The sequence below is a fragment of the Tremella mesenterica genome, assembly GCF_000271645.1.
Source record: "Tremella mesenterica DSM 1558 unplaced genomic scaffold TREMEscaffold_2, whole genome shotgun sequence".
NCBI classification, from domain to species: domain Eukaryota; kingdom Fungi; phylum Basidiomycota; class Tremellomycetes; order Tremellales; family Tremellaceae; genus Tremella; species Tremella mesenterica.
The window spans coordinates 2705077-2724352 of record NW_006711226.1 but is presented as its reverse complement, the minus strand read 5'-3'; the positions used below and the strand labels follow the sequence as shown (position 1 = coordinate 2724352).

Here is a 19276-nt window from a genome sequence, read left to right as displayed (position 1 = left end):
ATGGGTATGGAAGAAGCAAATTCGTCACCGTCTGATGGACCACAGACTGCTAGAGAAGCTTTGACTAGCAAGGATAAAGACGACTGGAAGAAAGCTATGCTCTGGGAACTTGACAATATTGAGTCAAAAGGAACATGGGAAGAAGCTTTTCTTCCACCAGGTCGTAAAGCTATAGCGTCAAGATGGGTCTTCAACATCAAGAGAGACGCTGATGGTCAAATCGTCAAACACAAGGCAAGAGTCGTAGCAAAAGGTTTCTCTCAACAACCTGGAATTGATTATGAACAAACGTATGCTCCAGTGAGTAGGATGACAAGTCTTCGACTACTTCTCACAATTGCTGCTACATTTGATTTGGAACTACGACAAGCCGATGTTGAGGGAGCTTATCTCAATGGTGTACTTGACGAGGAGATTTACATGGAACATCCTGAAGCCATGATACGACAACGCAGTGGGACAGTACTGCGATTGAAGAAGTCGTTGTATGGGTTGAAACAATCAGCCAGGGGATGGTGGTTGGAACTCGGGAAAGCGTTAGAAGAACAGGATTTCAGAAGGACTGAGGGAGACTGGGGAATGTACGTCCGACCAGCAGAAAAATTTGGTGGACTGGTGATACTCCTGGCGTATGTGGATGACTTGGTCATAACTGCGCAGACAAATAAGGAGATTGATGGGGTAATGGAGAAGCTGAAGAGAAAATGGGTAATGACGGAAATGGGAGAAATGAAGCAGATTCTTGGTCTCAAGGTTACACGAGATCGTTCAAAAAGAAGAATCCATCTTTCTCAACCAGCGTACATTGATAAAGTCGCTTCTCGATTTCCGGGTCATTCACAACATCGTCCAATGACAGCTCCTCTCCCCACTCAGCATCACGATGAACCAGCAATCAGTGAAACTGATGAACTCGCCCCTCTTTCCCCTTTCCAAGCCGCTATTGGAAGTCTGATGTGGACATCGGCATGTACTCGGCCAGACATCAGCTTTGCGACAAACTTTCTAGCACGGTTTAGTGCTGCTCCCCTGGAAACTCAGTGGCAACTTGCTTTACGAATAGTTGCCTATCTTCTCAAGACAAGAGAGTACGGTTTAGTTCTTGGTGGAGAAGTGGGGAAAGGTTTAGAAGGTTGGGTGGATGCTGACTTTGCGGGATGTAAAGTGACGCGGCGATCTACCACAGGATATATCTTCAAGCTCTGTGATTCAGTGATTAGTTGGATGTCAAAACGACAAGGTTCAGTCACTACGTCAACATTAGAAGCAGAGTATGTGGCTATGGCTGAAGCAGCGAAGGAAGCGAGATGGTTATCTGGGCTTGTGAAGGAATTGGTTAATTTGAAGGGGACAGTTACTCTGAATTGTGACAACAAGGGAGCTTTAGCACTGGCTAATGACCCAGGTGTTCATACTCGAACGAAACACATTGAGTATCGACATCATTTCATTCGAGAACAAGTGTCAAACGGTCAAATTGAACTTGTATACGTCCCAACAAATGATCAACAAGCAGATATTCTCACTAAAGCTTTACCGGGTAAACTGTCACGAACTACGTCGTGACACCTCGATTACTCCACCAACAATGACCCTCCTTTGGCCATCAAAACCCCATCACGCCTTAACCTCTTTACTCTACACGTAACTCAGGACTTCTGACACCAAGTACGGCGAAGTTAGACGGAGTTAGGCCAAGTAGGGACAATGGGAGCAGAAGTACGGCGAAGTTAGACGGAGTTAGGCTAAGTAGGGACAATGGGAGCAGAAGTGCGGCGATGTTAGGCGGAGTTAGTCGAAGGAGGAGGAGGATGGCCGAGGGCTCGGGGAAGTTGGACGAAGTGCGTTGAAGTACGTCAAAGCGCGAGAGGGTTGGATGAACGTCTAGGAGGAGTAGATAATATTAGCTGAGAAGATCGCTGAAGTTCTTCAGCGATCCTTGATTGTTGTCAGTAGTGAAAAACAGATAGAGATAGCTATATACAATTCGAGATACATCGCCATCAGTAGAACAAAACCCCAGTTAGAGTAACTACGCCGAAGTACGCCGTAGTTACACTCCTTTCGACGTCTGCGCCCTCTCGGTTGGGTGAGACTTCGACTCAGGAGCATCAAGTTAGCCGAGGTTCGTCGACCGTCGGTCTGCCAGAAGATAGTTGTTCGACGGCCGTGACAGTATCAAGGATCGCTCTTACCGACGACCCGTGCGAACCTCGGAGAAGTACGAAGATTCTATGGAACCAGATAGGAGAGTTACGCGAGGTATGAGTAGGGACGGAGACAGGATGGAGGAGAACGAGAGGAGGGCACTGGAGGAGCTTAGCAGAGCGATGGGGCAGCAGCTTGGAGTGGAGGATAGTGTGGGGGGATCAATTCAAGGAGATGAGTTCGCTCCACCATTACCTTCTAATCCTCCTACACCTTCGGGTAATGCCCTCCCACCTATAGGATCCCCAGTTGGATCGGATCAAACCCCGCGGCCAGAAAACACTGGAAGTACGGCGGACTTGAGAGAAGAAGGTACACAAGGGGTGATATTGGCCTTGATGCAGATGGTGGCGAATATGAACAAAGACATGATGGAAGAGAGAAGGCGTAGGGAGGAGTGGGAGCAGAGAAGAGAAAGGGAGACGGTGGGCGGTATTGCAGAAGGGATATCAGAAGGGGTGAGGTACGCCATGGGACGGCAAACTTCGGCGACCCCAAGCGTAGTTGGCGAACCACGGAAGGGAATAAAACTGCCTAATCCGGACTTCTGGAGAGGAGAGAGGAACAAGTTGACCGCATTTCTGTCGGAATGTGAAATCCATTACGAACTGAACTCTCATCTTTTCCCCAACGACACTAAGAAAGTCTTCTTCATGATCTCTCATTTACGCGAAACACCTCTTCTCGCCGTCCAACCCGATCTTGCTAAACGACCTCTTCCTGACTACCTTGTGGAGTATGATCAATTCGTTAAATATCTCAAGACGAACTTTGGTGACCCGGATGAAGAAGGAACCGCAGCTCGATTGCTTAACGATCTAAGGCAGACTGGGTCAGCTTCGGAGTACTTCTCCGCCTTTCAACGACATGTGGCGATACTCAAGTGGTCTGATGACGGAAACCTGGTTGACCGAGCCAAGAAAGGGTTGAAACCACACCTCCTAGATGAAATTGCTAGACATGGTAGATCTTTTGGGACGGTCAAGGAGTTATTGGAGTTTGTTATTCCCATGGACAACAGGTTGTGGAGAAGGAAAGTGGAGAAGGATTCGGAGAAGAAGAAGGAGACGGGGGTAAAAGAAGTGTTAGTTGTGGATGGCCAGAGGATGGAGAGAAAAGAGGAGAAAAGAGGGGAAGGGAGGCAAACTTCGGCGCAGTCTGCGGTACAAGGGACTATTACGTCGACGCAGGTCAAGAACATTCCGTCCAATGCCGACGAACTTCGCCGACAATGGCCTAGGCCACCTCCCGATCTGTGGGAGGCAAGGAGGAAGGAAGGGAAGTGTACTGAGTGCGGGGAGAAGGGACATTGGTTGAGGGACTGCCCGGTGAGGGCAGCGAAGGTCAAGGTCGGATGGTTGCCGCCGTGGGGGGAGAAGTTCGGCGAACGTGGTGGAGGATCGGGGGGGAACGCAGTACCTCTAGGACAGAGGAGGAACTTGAACGCAGTTGGGGGAGATGGGGAGATGGAAGAGGACCAGGGAAAAGAGGAGGACCTGTCGCAGTAGGCGAGGCTCGGCGGGTCCGCCATATTCTCTCGGCCACCATTCCCAAACCTATAAAAGAGACACAGCTGATGGAGTCAGAGGATTGTGCTTACAAAAATACACCACTCAGTACCCCCTGTTCATGCAATGTCGATAATCATCTACTCATCTCTTCCACTTCTAGGGATCAACCTAAATCGGACATCTTTATTAATGGAATTAGGCTAACTACGCTCTGGGACACTGGGGCTACATGTTCGTATATAAGCCCTAGAGCAGCGGCGAAGATAGGTGTAGGAAGGAGACGATATCAGGTGAGCGTACCCGTTCACATGTTTGATGGCTCGGTTAGTGTCGCTGGACCTATCACCGAGTTTGTCGAAGTTGGTTTTAGTTTGACAAAGGGCGCCGAAGTGCGATCTGTTCGTCTAGATGTAACAACACTCTGCGATGCAGATGTTGTGATAGGGTGGGATTGGATGAGGAAGGAAGGGGTTGTTCTAGATGGAAGAGACAACTCGATGAAGTTCCCCATCCCAACCCCACCGAGTGCGGCGAAGTTAGCGGCCATAGGGCTGCCAACTCCGACGGACGCGATAGATCTCCGAGACAAAGATGACCAGGATGAACTGAGTCCGGAGGAACAGGAGGAATTGTATCAGGTGGTTCCTGAACAATATCATCCGTTCATTGATGTGTTTAACCCGAGGAAGGGAGGTGAAGAACTACCTCCCTCAAGGGAGTATGATCTGGACTTTGAGCTTAAGGAGGGGGCGAACCTGAAGGTTGCTCCACTCTACTCACTCGGAGAAGATCAGAGAAGTGCGCTGAGAGACATCCTAGATCGCGAAATATCGGCCGGAAGAATCCGACCCAGTAATTCGCCCTACGGATCACCGATGTTCTTGGTACCGAAGAAAGCAAAGGGTCAATGGCGAATGGTCATTGACTACCGAAAGTTAAACGAGGCAACGATACCCGATGCCTATCCACTGCCTCTGATCGGTCAGATAACCGAAGAGCTAGGAAAAGCGAGGTACTTCAGCAAGTTAGATCTGATTGGAGCTTATCAACTCCTACGGGTAAAGGAAGGACACGAGCACCTGACGGCATTCAGGACTCAGTACGGTATGTTCGAGTCTCTTGTTGTTCGAGATGGTCTGCGAAATGCTCCTGCTGTATTCCAGCATTTTCTGAATGAAAGCTTCAGAGAACTGTTGGGGAAGGGAGTGGTTGTCTACATAGATGATATACTCATCTATGGTCAGACGTTGGAAGAATTGAGAGGAACTACGGCGAAGGTGTTCGAAGTTCTTCGAAGGTCGAATCTGTTCGTCAAGGCTAGTAAGTGCGAGTTTGAAAAGGATTCGGTAGTCTTCTTGGGTTTTGTGGTCTCACGGGAGGGAGTTTCTAGTAATCCAGAGTACATCGACGCTGTTGTGTCTTTTCCCCGTCCCAAGAACCTAAGAGAGAGCAGAGGATTTATGGGAGTCGTTAGTTATTATCGGCGCTTCGTCCCCAACTTCTCCAGGATTGCTAAACCGATCAATGATCTCACAAGAAAGGATGTACCGTTTGTCTGGGGTATGGAGCAGGAAAGAGCTTTTAAAGAGTTGAAGGATAGAATGTGTAGGACCCCGGTATTGGCTCACTTTGATCCTTCGTTGAAGACATTACTACAGACAGATGCCTCGTTCTTCGGGTGGGGCTTCATAATATCGCAGGTAAACGAGTTAGGACAAGAACATCCGGTAGCAATCGAGTCAGGAGCGTTTCAAGCGGCGCAGTTAAACTATACGGTAGGCGAGAAGGAACTACTAGCTATCGTTGAGGCTTTTAGAAGAAGGAGGCACTTACTATTACAGGTAGAGACTACAGTTCTCACGGACCACTTGAACTTGACATACTGGATGGAACCGAAGCAGTTAAGCCCGAGGCAGGGCAGGTGGGTCGAAGAGCTTTCTAACTTTAGGTTTAAAATGGTGTATCGACCTGGGAAACAAGCTACACTGCCGGATGGACTATCGAGAAGAGCAGACTACCACTCTGGAAAAGGAAGTACTATGGTGCAGGAGAGCAATCTTATTCAAGGGTTGCCGAAGTTCGACGAACTCGACGGCACTAGCTCTGGGTTACAACACCTACTTCGTGCTTTGCAAGGGACAAAGGAAGTAAGAGAGAATGACCTTATTGATCCCATGGATCTGATTGTTGGGGTACAGGACGAAGTGCGGCGCAAAGAGCAGAAGGGTGAAGGATGGTCATGGGGAGGGAGAGAATGGGGTACTACGCTGCTAAGCTCTCTTGACACGACAGAGGTGTAATCGCTCACGAGGACGTTTGCGGCTAAAGAAGGGGGCGACTGTCACGAACTACGTCGCGACACCTCGATTACTCCACCAACAATGACCCTCCTTTGGCCATCAAAACCCCATCACGCCTTAACCTTTTTACTCTACACGTAACTCAGGACTTCTGACACCAAGTACGGCGAAGTTAGACGGAGTTAGGCTAAGTAGGAACAATGGGAGCAGAAGTACGGCGAAGTTAGACGGAGTTAGGCTAAGTAGGGACAATGGGAGCAGAAGTGCGGCGATGTTAGGCGGAGTTAGTCTAAGTAGGGACAATGGGAGCAGAAGTACGGCGAAGTTAGACGGAGTTAGGCTAAGTAGGGACAATGGGAGCAGAAGTGCGGCGATGTTAGGCGGAGTTAGTCGAAGGAGGAAGAGGATGGCCGAGGGCTCGGGGAAGTTGGACGAAGTGCGTTGAAGTACGTCAAAGCGCGAGAGGGTTGGATGAACGTCTAGGAGGAGTAGATAATATTAGCTGAGAAGATCGCTGAAGTTCTTCAGCGATCCTTGATTGTTGTCAGTAGTGAAAGACAGATAGAGATAGCTATAAATCAAGATACATCGCCATCAGTAGAACAAAACCCTAGTTAGAGTAACTACGCCGAAGTACGCCGTAGTTACACCCCTTTCGACGTCTGCGCCCTCCTGGTTGGGTGAGACATCGACTCAGAGCGTGAAGTTAGCCGAGGTTCGTCGACCGTCGGTCTATTAAGAAATAGTTGTTCGACGGCCGTGACAAGGATGGAACTCAAGGGGTTTCCTCACGTTCGACGATCGCACTTATGTGCCAACTACGCCGAGGCTCGGCTAAAGATCATGAAGATGCGACACGATTCGGCCCTAGCTGGTCACCCAGGCTCAGCGAAGACCCTCGAGCTTGTCCTGAGGGATTACGTTTGGGTTGGAGTAAGGAAGGATGTCAAAGATTATATCGCTGGCTGTGCGGTATGTCAGAGAGCAAAGACTAACAGACAGAAACCCCATGGAGAGCTTAAACCATTGCAAGTGGCTATTAAACCCTGGTCAAGCATCTCGATGGATTTCATCGAAGAGCTTCCAAATTCCCATGGATATAATTCCATCCTGGTAGTGGTGGACCGATTGACCAAATGGGGCATTTTTATCCCAACCACGACGAAGTTAACCGCAGCTGGACTATCTGAGCTGATAATGGACTATGTGGTGGCCCAGCATGGGTTACCAGAGAGTATAGTATCGGACAGAGGATCGAAGTTTACTTCGAAGTTTTGGAAGAACTTGACCGATAGTCTCGGCATAAGACTACATCTTTCTACCGCGTATCATCCACAGACTGATGGACAGACCGAACGAACCAACCAGTCCCTCGAATTATACCTTCGAATCTTCACTTCCTACCAGCAGAACGACTGGTCGAAGCTGCTTGCTCGAGCTAGCTTTGCTTACAACAACACCCATCATTCAGCGATAAACAAGACCCCATTCTATGCGAACTACGGGTACCACCCTCGGTGGGCTGAAGAGATTAAGGCCAGTGAGGTCGAGGTACCTGCTGCTACAGTGGTGGTAAAAGACCTAACCGAAATACATAAAGAATGTATTGAGGGAATTGAGAGAGCTAACGAGAAGTACGCCGAAGGATACAATAGGAAACACCGGACTACGCCGAACTTCGTGGAAGGTGACCTAGTAATGCTGTCGTTAGAGAACATCAAGACTAAAAGACCAATGAAGAAGTTAGATGTGAAGCAAAGTGGGCCGTACAAGGTAGTACGGCAGGTAGGTTCTCATGCTTGTAAATTGGAATTACCAGGAACGATGGCAGGTATCCATGATGTATTCCATGTTTCATTGCTTCGTCCCTATCATCCTCCAGTATTCCCTGGTCAGCAAGCTGAACCACCTGGCCCAGTAGAAGTGGATAACGTAGGAGAATCGTGGGAAGTAAAGGACATTGTGGACTCTAGAGTAAATAAAAGATCAGGAAAGTTAGAGTACTTAGTAGAGTGGCTAGGTTACGAAGGAACAGACGATTCGGTATCATGGGAACCAGTAGAGAACGTCGACGGAGCTGATGACATATTGGCGAAGTTCCACGAACTTCATCCTACTAAGCCGAAGGAAGGGCGACTGCGGAGGGCTAGGAGGTAGAACGTACTGCATACAACATAGGATTACAGCTACGTACCGCTCACTTGCCCTTACCCTTACCCTTTCCTTTTCCTTTCTCCTTCGCGCTACTCGGTCCCGCGAGATTGGTGTGGAGAGTACCGATGGCCGAAGGTAGATCGAAACTGTCAGGGGGGAAAACAGTCGAGAGAGAAGCATTCCATGCCCGGTTCATAGCCCCAAAGAAATCACCAAAGTCCTGGACATCCCGAGCAGCTTGCATGCTCGGAGTCCTCCACAGGGAACGTATGGTCCTAAGACACTCGGAAGGAAGACTGAGGAGATCGAGAGCAGTCTGAGCAGAAGCAGGGACTCGAGAACTACTCCGGGGGCCTGACCAGCCGATGGACGGTGGTGGCTCGTATGCCATGGGAGTAACGAGGAAGGGGGTGTCGTAAAGTCTTCGGCGAACATCGGCTATCTCAGTAAGGCTTCGGCGAGAGACGTCCGCTAACCTCGTCCTTGCTTCCTCGTTCAGATTCCCACCGTTGACTACATCTACTAACGCCGCAGTAAGGTTATTCAAGGCGTTGGCTTGACGAGTGGAGAAGTCGAGCAAGAGAGATGTATCACGCCGAGCGATGTCAAGCTGAGTGGTGAGGCCGAGAACGAGAGAACGATACGTAGCAAATTCTTTCTCGTCCTCCGGGATACGAGGGTCCAGGGAGATGCGAGGGTGGACGAAGGACAACCGAGAAACAGAGGGCCCAGCACGCTGAGTAGCTTCATCTTCCACATCACCAGCTTCAAAGACGACCTCTTTCTCCTTCCTTTTCCCTTTTGATTTCTTTAAAGAAGACTTCGGGGTCTTCTTGGAAGCGGGGGACTCGGTGACGGGGGCGGCCGCTGGGGTGGCCGGAGGAGCAGAAGGACGGCGACTTCGGGTGCCGTGGGCCGGAGGAGAAGCCACCACAGGAGAGGACGGACGAGGGGCCGAAGGACGAGAGGCCGAGGGCCGAGAGGTCGAAGGAGGGGCAGCCGGGAGACGCGACGGGCCGGCCACAGGAACAAAGGGCGAGGGTGAGGGAGGCGACGAGCGGGAGGACGGCGAAGTTCGGCGAACCGACCGGAGAGATGAAGACGGTACCCGCGAACGGGGGACAGACGCTGGAGTCTGGGGAGGGGGGAGAGGAGAAGCGTCGAAGGGACGGGGCGGGATGTCCCGGGCAGAGGAAACGGGACAGAAGGAGCAGGGGCCAGACGTGCATGAAGCACAACGGAGGGCCTTGTTGTGTGGCCTGACTGCCTTGAGGCAGGGCCAGTTTGGGCGATTATACGTGATAATCTCACGTCTACTAATTAGCAGGAGTAACTTCGGCGTAGTACGAATAGGTGGACTCACCGGCAACGATCACACGCTTCGTCAACACCAACCGCGATCCAACGACCAGGCTCGGACTTCATCTTCTCCCACAAGTACTCTTCTTCCCGCAGTGATCTCTTCACCCGTTTGGGCGAAGGCTCCCCTCTGGGGGAAGGGGGGGGAGCAGCGACGGGGGCGGCGGCAGCAGGACCGGCGGCGGCAGAGCGGGCGATGGGGGCGGCAGGGCGGTCGGCGGCAGCAGCGGCGGCAGGGCGGGCGGCGGCAGCAGCGGCGATGGCGTTGGCCGGGGGGAGAACCCCGGAAGAGGAAGAAGAAGAGGAAGAAGAAGAAGAGGAGAGGGAACGGTGTCGTTTCTGGCCCACAATTTGAGCAGGGGGAGGGGCAGGAACGGCTGCGAGTTAGCAATGTCTTGGAGAGCTAAAGAACAGATAAATAAGGCCAAGTTCGGCGAAGGTGTGAGAGGTTGGACGAAGAACTCACGCTCAGGACTATCTACGTTGTTGTCCTCTACACTAATCACCTCCACATCATCATCCGGGTATTCTTCTAACTCGCTTTCACCCTCACTATCGATCCTACCCTCCCGATCATCATCATCCTCACTTTCTTCGGTGTCGGGTCGATCACTCGACTCCGAGCCCCCACTGAGCGAGTCCTGGTCGGAGGAGGACGGAGACTCACCAGGACGAAAGGCGGGCGTCCTACGGCGAGGAGGGGCGGTAGGAGGAGGCCCTCCAGGAGAACCCGTTACGGGGACGGGAGAACCAGACACGGGGGAGGGAGAACCAGCGGAGGGAGAGGCGGAGCGAGGGGGCGAGGCAGCGCCAGACGGCTCCCCCAGAGAGAGAGTGCCGAGGCCGAGGGAGGAGACTTGGCGAGATCTGTCACCGAAAGACACTGAACATCAGCCAAGTTCGGCGAGGTGGGGTGAGCATCGATGAAAACTCACGAGCAGATGACACCATACCACCAAAGTTCCTCATGGCGGCGAAAGGGCTGGGTGTGGGAGTAGAAGGGGCCATGACGTTAAGATATTTAAAAAGAGAAATAAATCTCGAGGCGATGATTCAAGGTAACAAATCTGTTTTCTAGGTAAGAGAGATAGAAAGTTTTGAAAGCAGATGGGAAAAAGAGAGAAGCTCGACGAACTGCTCAGTATTTAGTATAATCAAACCTACCCCCTCGTCGTCAACATGCAGCAAACTTCGCGTTTCATCAACAAAAGGCATCGCAGGGACGATCAAAATTCCCACGCTATAGTGTCTCATCTCAATATAAGCGAGGGTTACTTCGACAAACAACGGTGTTGTTCGGCTGCCATTCAGGAAGCGTGTCTCACCTACAAAAGACACAGGGCTTCTTACGGCAAACCTCGACGAAGTTAGGGGAGTCTCATTGTCGGGTTTTTGAGTGAAAGGAGGCCCAACTACGAAGTGCGGCGCAAAGAGCAGAAGAGTGAAGGATGGTCATGGGGAGGGAGAGAATGGGGGTACTACGCTGCTAAGTTCTCTTGCCACGACAGAGGTGTAATCGCTCACGAGGACGTTCGCGGCTAAAGAAGGGGGCGACTGTCACGAACTACGTCGTGACACCTCGATTACTCCACCAACAATGACCCTCCTTTGGCCATCAAAACCCCATCACGCCTTAACCTCTTTACTCTACACGTAACTCAGGACTTCTGACACCAAGTACGGCGAAGTTAGACGGAGTTAGGCCAAGTAGGGACAATGGGAGCAGAAGTACGGCGAAGTTAGACGGAGTTAGGCTAAGTAGGGACAATGGGAGCAGAAGTGCGGCGATGTTAGGCGGAGTTAGTCGAAGGAGGAAGAGGATGGCCGAGGGCTCGGGGAAGTTGGACGAAGTGCGTTGAAGTACGTCAAAGCGCGAGAGGGTTGGATGAACGTCTAGGAGGAGTAGATAATATTAGCTGAGAAGAGCGCTGAAGTTCTTCAGCGATCCTTGATTGTTGTCAGTAGTGAAAAACAGATAGAGATAGCTATATACAATTCGAGATACATCGCCATCAGTAGAACAAAACCCCAGTTAGAGTAACTACGCCGAAGTACGCCGTAGTTACACTCCTTTCGACGTCTGCGCCCTCTCGGTTGGGTGAGACTTCGACTCAGGAGCATCAAGTTAGCCGAGGTTCGTCGACCGTCGGTCTGCCAGAAGATAGTTGTTCGACGGCCGTGACATAAACATCATTTGAAGAATATGGAAGATCTAAGGATAGAGGATAAAAGAGAAGGAACGAGAGGTAATAAAGGGAGTCTAAAGGTTAGGACAGTGGGGAAGCCGTCTTAGGTAGTGAGCAGAGACTCCGTGATGACGGCAGAGGGAGTGTTGATCGTACCGCCACCACGAGTCGTATGTAGATTACCGAGAAACTCCGCGAGATCAAACTCGGGACATCTCTCTCTCTTTTATGCATCCTCTCTCGTCTCACCAACCAACAGACCTGGTGAGTCACGTGGATCTGTCCAAGAGACCACCTCGCCACCTCCGTCATTTCGAGTATACGCGAGATGAAGGGAGACGAGTGGGAAGATGGAAAGGTGGAGAAAGACAAGTGAACCATGAACGAGGGATTGAGTAAGTAGTAGTAGGATGGAAGTCAAATCTACCGACCCCAATCGGTTCATGCTGCTTTCGGACTATTTTCTCTACTCATCTAACGTATAATCATAGTGCATTACCATTGCTCCGTACGATGGTCAAACTGGATCCACAGATCTCCCAACGATCGCGTGACACTAACAACCATTAATTTGGACAATCACACCTTTTTGTAGAGGGGTATTGGTGGCTGTGTGAAGGTAATTAGAGCAATTTTCTGGTCAACTCTCTCCATGCATGAGGTGCTAAAATGCATCAAATGATCCTTGATAATACACCAAAAGAGAGGGGAAACATGCATTTCTGGCTTGTATTTCTGGCTGGACATTGTACAATGAGGCTTCACCCACCTAGTCATGCCTGAGGATGGGGTCTGAAAGTTGTGCAGTCAAGTTGACATGGATTCTTCTGTTCATCACATCTTCCAATGGGCATGATGAGCCCTATGACACTTCAAAGTGTCACGGCTTCCATCCGTTACCTAACACTTCCTCCTGTTCAACTGGGAGCACACGCATACTGGACTACATTACAATACGCTCAACAACTCATAATAATTCATATGGGACCTTTGTAGACCAAACATAATTGAGTTGGTGAGAATGGTCACAACTGTATTATTGAGCTTGCACAAGCAGGGGAGGTATGAAACACTGTGGATGAGTTGAACGCAGACTAGTGGCGACCCCACCTAATCTGTGACCAAGTCGTTGCGTTTCCAGTATCGTCACAAGGGTCCATACAAATATCACCCAATCAGCAACATCCTCCGTCACCAATGTGGGATCCATCCTAATACGTACCCTAACCATCAGCGGCCATTTCCAATCTCACTTCATCATGAGAGTGTAACTCACCCTGCGAAAGGTTTCTCAGATCTGTAGCTTCCTCAATTAATTGCTGCACTTGCTGTTTGACAGGTATCACCTCTCCCGTGACTTGATCATGTCCCGCTAACTTGCGTTCAATCTCCGCAAGAACCTGAGTCAAGTCAGCAGCACATTTCTCACATTTGATCCTTGAACCTATGCTAGATAGTCTTATTGCCTTGCCCCAGTTGGCAATGGAGACATCCTGCACAGAAGGGAAGTGAAGATCATATGAGGTGAAAAGAAATATGAACTCACACTCAAGGCCTTCTGGTTTGTCATCCCTCCTGCTCCTGCTTTTGCCATGTAGCTGTCACTTTCCAGATATGCGGCAATGAGGGAATTCTCTATTGTATTGTAGATATTGTGATCACTTCTTGCAGAGCCCGCGGGAGCTACAGATTGCGCCAATATTCGGTGCGCAGGTTTTACCTTGACATTAGCCATCATCTTCTCCTGCCATAATCATCACAGTGAATGACGGAAATTTTGTTCCCTGAATTGATGCTCATGGAGTGGCAGTAACAACTCACGATCGCATTCGTGTTCGGTTTCTCGTCTTGTTCGATCTTCTTGTCTCCTGACAATCAGCTCCATATCTCGTATTGACCAGATGAAGTACCAGTTGCGAATCCCCCAGAGGCTCCTGAAGGTCCCACATGCCCCGTCCACGATAATAGCGGATCATAGAGGAATGCTTCTAGCATGGCGAGAAGGGTACTACGAGATTCACGGAGGACGTTCATCGTAACTATACTTGCTTGTTTGAAGGAACCCCGGGAGCCAGGGGCCATGTCTTTCGGTACGTGGGAAGCGAGCTGGGAATGAGCACCAAAGCTACATGAATGTCCCTCGGCTCGATGTCACAACGATGGCGTACTCACTTCGAACGCGTTGGTCATCATCCTAGTGAGACGGAAGGGGACTTTCTCTGGTAGGAAGCTTCGTTCTTGAGCGACACCGAATAGCTGAACGTCAGTTGGCATGTCACAATGATTTACACCTTGTAAATGACGAGATTGAGCGGAACATGCAGAGGGAAAGGGAAGGGCACCACTCACATCACCAAAGTCAATGTGAAGTGCACCCCAAGTGAGCTGGTCAACAAGGATATTCAGCCCATGTCGGTCACCCAAGCCAATGATATACCCGACGAAGCCTGTATGTCAGCACTGTCCGACATTCATCCGTTCTCCTTCTTCAGCTTCCTTAGGTCAACAGATGATGGGGTTTCCTGAATCACTCACTTCCCACCCCTATCGTCCGGGAAAAGTTGGTTCTCCTCCTGATCCATAGCTCAGCTGACGGACTTCTCTGCCATAAAACATCTTTCAAGTCACCTAACAGGTTCAGCATCTCCCTCTTCACGTCATGATGAGCACTTACTTTGGTTGGAGTGTGACAAAGCCGCCTGAAGGCGTTTCACCTTGGTGTCCAGAGGCAGCTTATCGTACCTGTCCGATTCAGCGGGTGGATCCAGACGAGGGTTATCACGTTTCGGATCGAACGTCTCGGGATCGTACTGTTCTATCAGCTCTGGTCACTCGATGCCATGTGACTTACCCCGAGAAGAGAGGCAAGTTCTTTATTGGCCAAATTGGAACCACGATCTTTGTCCCTGTTCGATTGTATCAGGGCTTGCAACCTGTCCAGTGAGCTCTGCAATCTTCTTGATGGTATGGAGGACGGAATTCAGAGGAGTAATTATACGTACTGCGTAGTGTTCGGGACCCAGCTGACCAAGCCCGCACTAGGGGAGAGAGGGACAACCTCGTATGGAAGAAGATGCAGATTACGATCGAAAGCCTCCTGTTCGTGATTTAACAGGGTGTTGATGAGGGTGAACAATTGCATGATACGTTCATCGCCTCGAAGATCTTCGTTGCCTGATACAATCAGCACACATCATACGTAGCGAGCCACATTTGCAATGAGATCTGCGTTGTACTTAGATCGCAGACAGAAATAGCAAGGCACAGATGCAGGAACCGAGAAGACAGGTGAGGGGGATTTACCTTTGAGCAAGAAAGTATAGTCTTTGTGATGCGACTGAATGACTAATTTTCTAGGAAGCATTTTCGAGGTCAAAATGTCCATGGTAGGATGGAACCTCTGGATGAAGGCTTGATCGTCAAGTTTTATATTGGGATCGTATTGACCTGATGCACATTAACGTTACTCTTCGTTACTCTAATCTCCCTGTAGTGACTTACCTGGCACGGTGAGGATGCAGTCCCTCAAGGAGAGAAGCTTTGGAGCAGCAGTGGCCAATTGTAACTTGGTTCCTGGTACGCGCCATTGTGACAACTGAGCGTCTATCTCTCCGAATAGCTACGAGTCAACATGCTTCGTTAGGAGCATGAGCGAAGAAGACCTTACCTTGTACAAGTCACTATACGCTGTGTGAACCAGGGATAGGGTCCGGGATGAAGCGTACTTGATCAACGTTTTGTTGATGGACGCAATCCGAGCTCCAAACATCTGGCGGAAGTTTTCCTCATCAGGTGTCTCTGGACACTGTGAATATCAGCGAGGAATTCAGATATGATCAATACCAATAAGGCCAGGCGATAGAAGATAATAGCACGACTCACGTCTAGTTTCGCGATCTCTGGTTGCCACATAGCCGGTAGCTCATGCCATGCAATTTCCATCAGGTCTGTCCGTGGCAAACAACGATCTATAAGATTTCTCCATCTGCGATGTAAGCGCTCGACTCTGCCTCAACTCGACAGTACAACTCATCCCGAACTTCACGTGACCGCGACATGGTCTTCCAAAAGATACCAAGATAAGGAGCAAACTGGAAGGAGTGTGTGGACCTAACCAGTGACTCACTTCTCCAGCCAGCTGACACTCGTTCTGATCAACTCCGTCCCTACCAGCTCCGCTTGACTGATCAACCTTGTCCCATTTGGCATGGAGCATATATGGTCCATGATGACTCTGGCTCCTCCTTCATTCTTGTCGTGAGCATCATGTACTTTTGTCTGACTAGCAGTCAACAGAGGCCAAATGACTGCGTGAGGGAACTGATTGGCGATGTTCTTCAGTAGCTCGATCAACAAAGCTTGTAAATCTCGATGTTTGGTCCCGAGACGGGCGATAAGTTGAGGAATGGCATTGAGCCACGAGGCGACGGAGGTTTCGCCCAGTTGAGCGGAAACTTCCAGAAGGACAGACTCTGATTCTCCGAACCTATGCCAGAGAGTGACGAGACGAAGTAGAGCTTTGATACCTTTCTCGGGTGATTCGGGTGATCGGACCGCCTGGAAAAGACCTCGGATGGCAGGTACCACTAGACATCAGTGATCTGTTCAGTTGTTCAGAGGAGCAAGCTACTCACCATAATTATTCACTGCGATGGGATCTTGACGACTGCAATTGTTTCCCTCGAATATATTCATGGCCGCTTGCGATAAGGAGTACGAAGCGACAAACCATCCTGGATCTAGTTTGTAGGCAAGCGAGTAATAACGATACACTTCAGAATCAGGATCCTAGTGTATTAGCAAAGACATCGAGGATGTCAAACAATTATTAAAACTCACCGCAACCCAATCAGGTCCTTGACAAGTCTCCGTCCACTCCGCCAGTCGACAATATCTCCTTGCAAGACTCTCACGATCGATGCTGCTCAAAGCGGCCGCAGTGGTGAGTGGTCTAAGACCAAGACCTTCAGATTCGAGAGCGGTACGATCGATACTGAGATGTTCGACGAGCTTGGCGGTATGTTCGTGCATTTGGTTCAATGTGACTTGCTGCGCTTTTGTGGCACCTGACAACGTGGCGTCTTTCCAGAGGAACCGCATCTTGGTATATTCGACATTATCGCCCTGGAATCAGCAAGCTCGTCGAATATCAACGTGTACGCCCCATCAGTGGCGTGCATTAATTCGGATAGCACAAGATACCACGAGGTCGAAGAGAAATGTTAAGAACGATGACGCATAAGACTTACAGGCTGGAACTGCTTTGGTGTGATCATCTCCATAATCCACTTCGCGGCTTCGGTCATACCCTTACTCTCGCACAACTTTGCGCAATCAATATAACACAATTGAAGCTGCAGCGTAGTAGGCGGAGCCGCAAGACCCCATACTCCCAGTCGCTTCAACCAAGTGTTGACATCCGGGTGACTTTTCCTGAATCGAGCTCTCCATATGTCCAGGATCTGTACTCTCTGTTCAGGCTGAGATTTATACGTGATCACCTCTTTGAGCTCGACAAGTATTTCAGTCTTAGCCAGAGTCTTCAGAGCCACTTGAGGGCCGACGGTGAGTTGAGCCTGAAGCTCGTCGTAAGATAAGGATTGGGCTTTGCGGATGTGTTGGAAAGCGGAACCGTATTGACCGTGCTGAACATCGATGATGGCTTTATAAATTGACTTTGATGTGCCTTTAGGATGGAAAGCAAGATAGTCGGCCATCGTCTCGTAGTCATTCTACATGTGAGCTGTTAATCCCGACCGAACAGATATAAATGGGATCTCTCTTAACTTTCAAATGAAGAGATAAATGGGAATTAGACAGTCAGAGAATGTTCACTCACCATATGCCATGCTGCTGCCGTAGCCCAATGAGCAGTTTGTCTTCTTTGATGATCATTCAATCCCTCGAATAAACTTTGTGCCAACCGATATCCTTTCTCGAAGTCACCCAGAGCGTGATCTCCCCATCAGCCAACAGTATATTGACAGTTGAGGAACTTACGACATATGAGTCGAGTATTGAAAGACCCGAAACTTGTACCTCCAGTTATCTCATCAGCCCGCTGCTGGTGCCATAACGCAGATTCCCAATGTGACAGCTGGGTGATCCACATGGGATCTGGGGGATTGTCAAAGTCGTCTCGCAAAAGTTGTAAAGACGACCAGGCGGCGTCATAGCCTGGACTTTAGTAGTGATCTTTCATCAGCTCTAATAAACCTACAAGCTGAACCATATCTGCAACACATCAGCATGATTTATGGTCTACGAGAGGGATGGGACAGACCTGATGTTCACCTCGACCAGGTTGGCAATGTTCTCGGCGCAAAGATTACGTTCGGTGTCTTGTTCGGCGTACCAGCTGTATGTCAGCAACACTATCTCCACGTCATCAGACCGATGACATCACAAAATTTGGGATACAAACACATGCAGGGGACAAGAGTTGTATCGTCGGACGTGAACATACGAAAGTGAGGTATGAGAACACCATGGTGCCACAATGCAAGTCAACGAGATGATTGGAAGAAGAGGACTGGGCAAGAAAGGTCGACCCACATGACGATAGCCGGTACAGGCTGCTTCAAATCTCCTAATGAGTTTGTATCCTCCTTCCACCTTTCCAATGCGCATGTCCGTGCCGCATCCAACACTCTAGTGGGCATCGGATGTCTTTCTTTATGCAGGAACGCAAGTAAGTCGAGAAAAGTGAGCACGATATCCTTCGAGACCGACATATCGGAAAATAACCGTTCCAGTGTATCGTCGACCCTTTCCTACATAATCAGCTCAACTCAGCGACAGAGGCCAGGAATGAACCTTGAAAGCATGATCCTCGTCCTTAAGACGATTGTAGCACTTTAAGAATGCGGTCTGGAACAGATCCGCATGAACCTGAGAGCCGAGCTATATGTCAGCATCGTACTACAACTGGCTGTTCATCTCTCTCGCCGTAAGGGAACGATGCGGCCATGTTAGAGTAGGTAGTGTGGGGACAGAGAGGTCGGATATGGTCGGTGGCCAAGAGAAAGATAGAGTGAACAGGAGAGGGAAAGGAAGGAGTAATGAGAGACTAACACGAGAAGTTACAACCATCTCCGGTACGCTACTCGCTTCCAAAGTAGCATGAAACAGGTTGTCCAGCCAAACATTGGATTTTTCATGAGTGGAAGCCATCAAAGTCGATGCCCAAGCCTGTTGTACCGACCTTCTCTTCGGGGGTAGATTTCTAGAGAGTATATTGTTGAGAAGAGGATGATCTCTGGGAGACGTGACTGTCGGAGCGGGGGTGTTGACATGTATTGGCATTGCCTATGCGTCAGCGTTTTGCCCTAGAAAGTATTTCGTTCACAAGGATCCACAGGACGTGAACTAATGACTTCAGAATGGTAAGTAGCCAAGGTGATCGGAGTAGTGGTGTCGAAGTGATGTATGTAGAAGATGAGGAGATCAGCGACAATGGAGGGGATATGACAGACCCAGGATGAAGAAGAAATATATCACATACACTCTTCGGTCTACCTATATCCCTTCCATTGGCCAAATGCAAGACGATCCCCAA

General features: G+C 49.8%; 2 protein-coding genes across 2 annotated transcripts; both read right to left on the bottom strand.

The window, feature by feature from the left end:
- Positions 1-8216: 8216 nt before the first annotated feature.
- On the bottom strand, positions 8217-10540 carry TREMEDRAFT_60711 (uncharacterized protein; the record flags this gene model as incomplete). Its single annotated transcript, XM_007002853.1, has 4 exons — positions 8217-9486; positions 9537-9909; positions 9999-10415; positions 10468-10540. 4 exons carry the CDS (start codon positions 10538-10540, stop codon positions 8217-8219), a joined length of 2133 nt encoding a protein of 710 aa, XP_007002915.1.
- Positions 10541-12909: 2369 nt separating this feature from the next.
- On the bottom strand, positions 12910-19023 carry TREMEDRAFT_67963 (uncharacterized protein; the record flags this gene model as incomplete). The annotated part of the gene is made up of 23 exons (XM_007002975.1): positions 12910-12941; positions 12995-13118; positions 13265-13401; positions 13629-13824; positions 13891-13974; positions 14068-14165; positions 14254-14346; positions 14393-14528; positions 14570-14651; positions 14721-14892; positions 15022-15165; positions 15220-15337; positions 15386-15523; positions 15601-15703; positions 15845-16304; positions 16353-16506; positions 16558-16842; positions 16968-17450; positions 17558-17676; positions 17719-17900; positions 18002-18076; positions 18274-18491; positions 18793-19023. 23 exons carry the CDS (start codon positions 19021-19023, stop codon positions 12910-12912), a joined length of 3864 nt encoding a protein of 1287 aa, XP_007003037.1.
- Between the last annotated feature and the right edge of the window lie 253 nt (positions 19024-19276).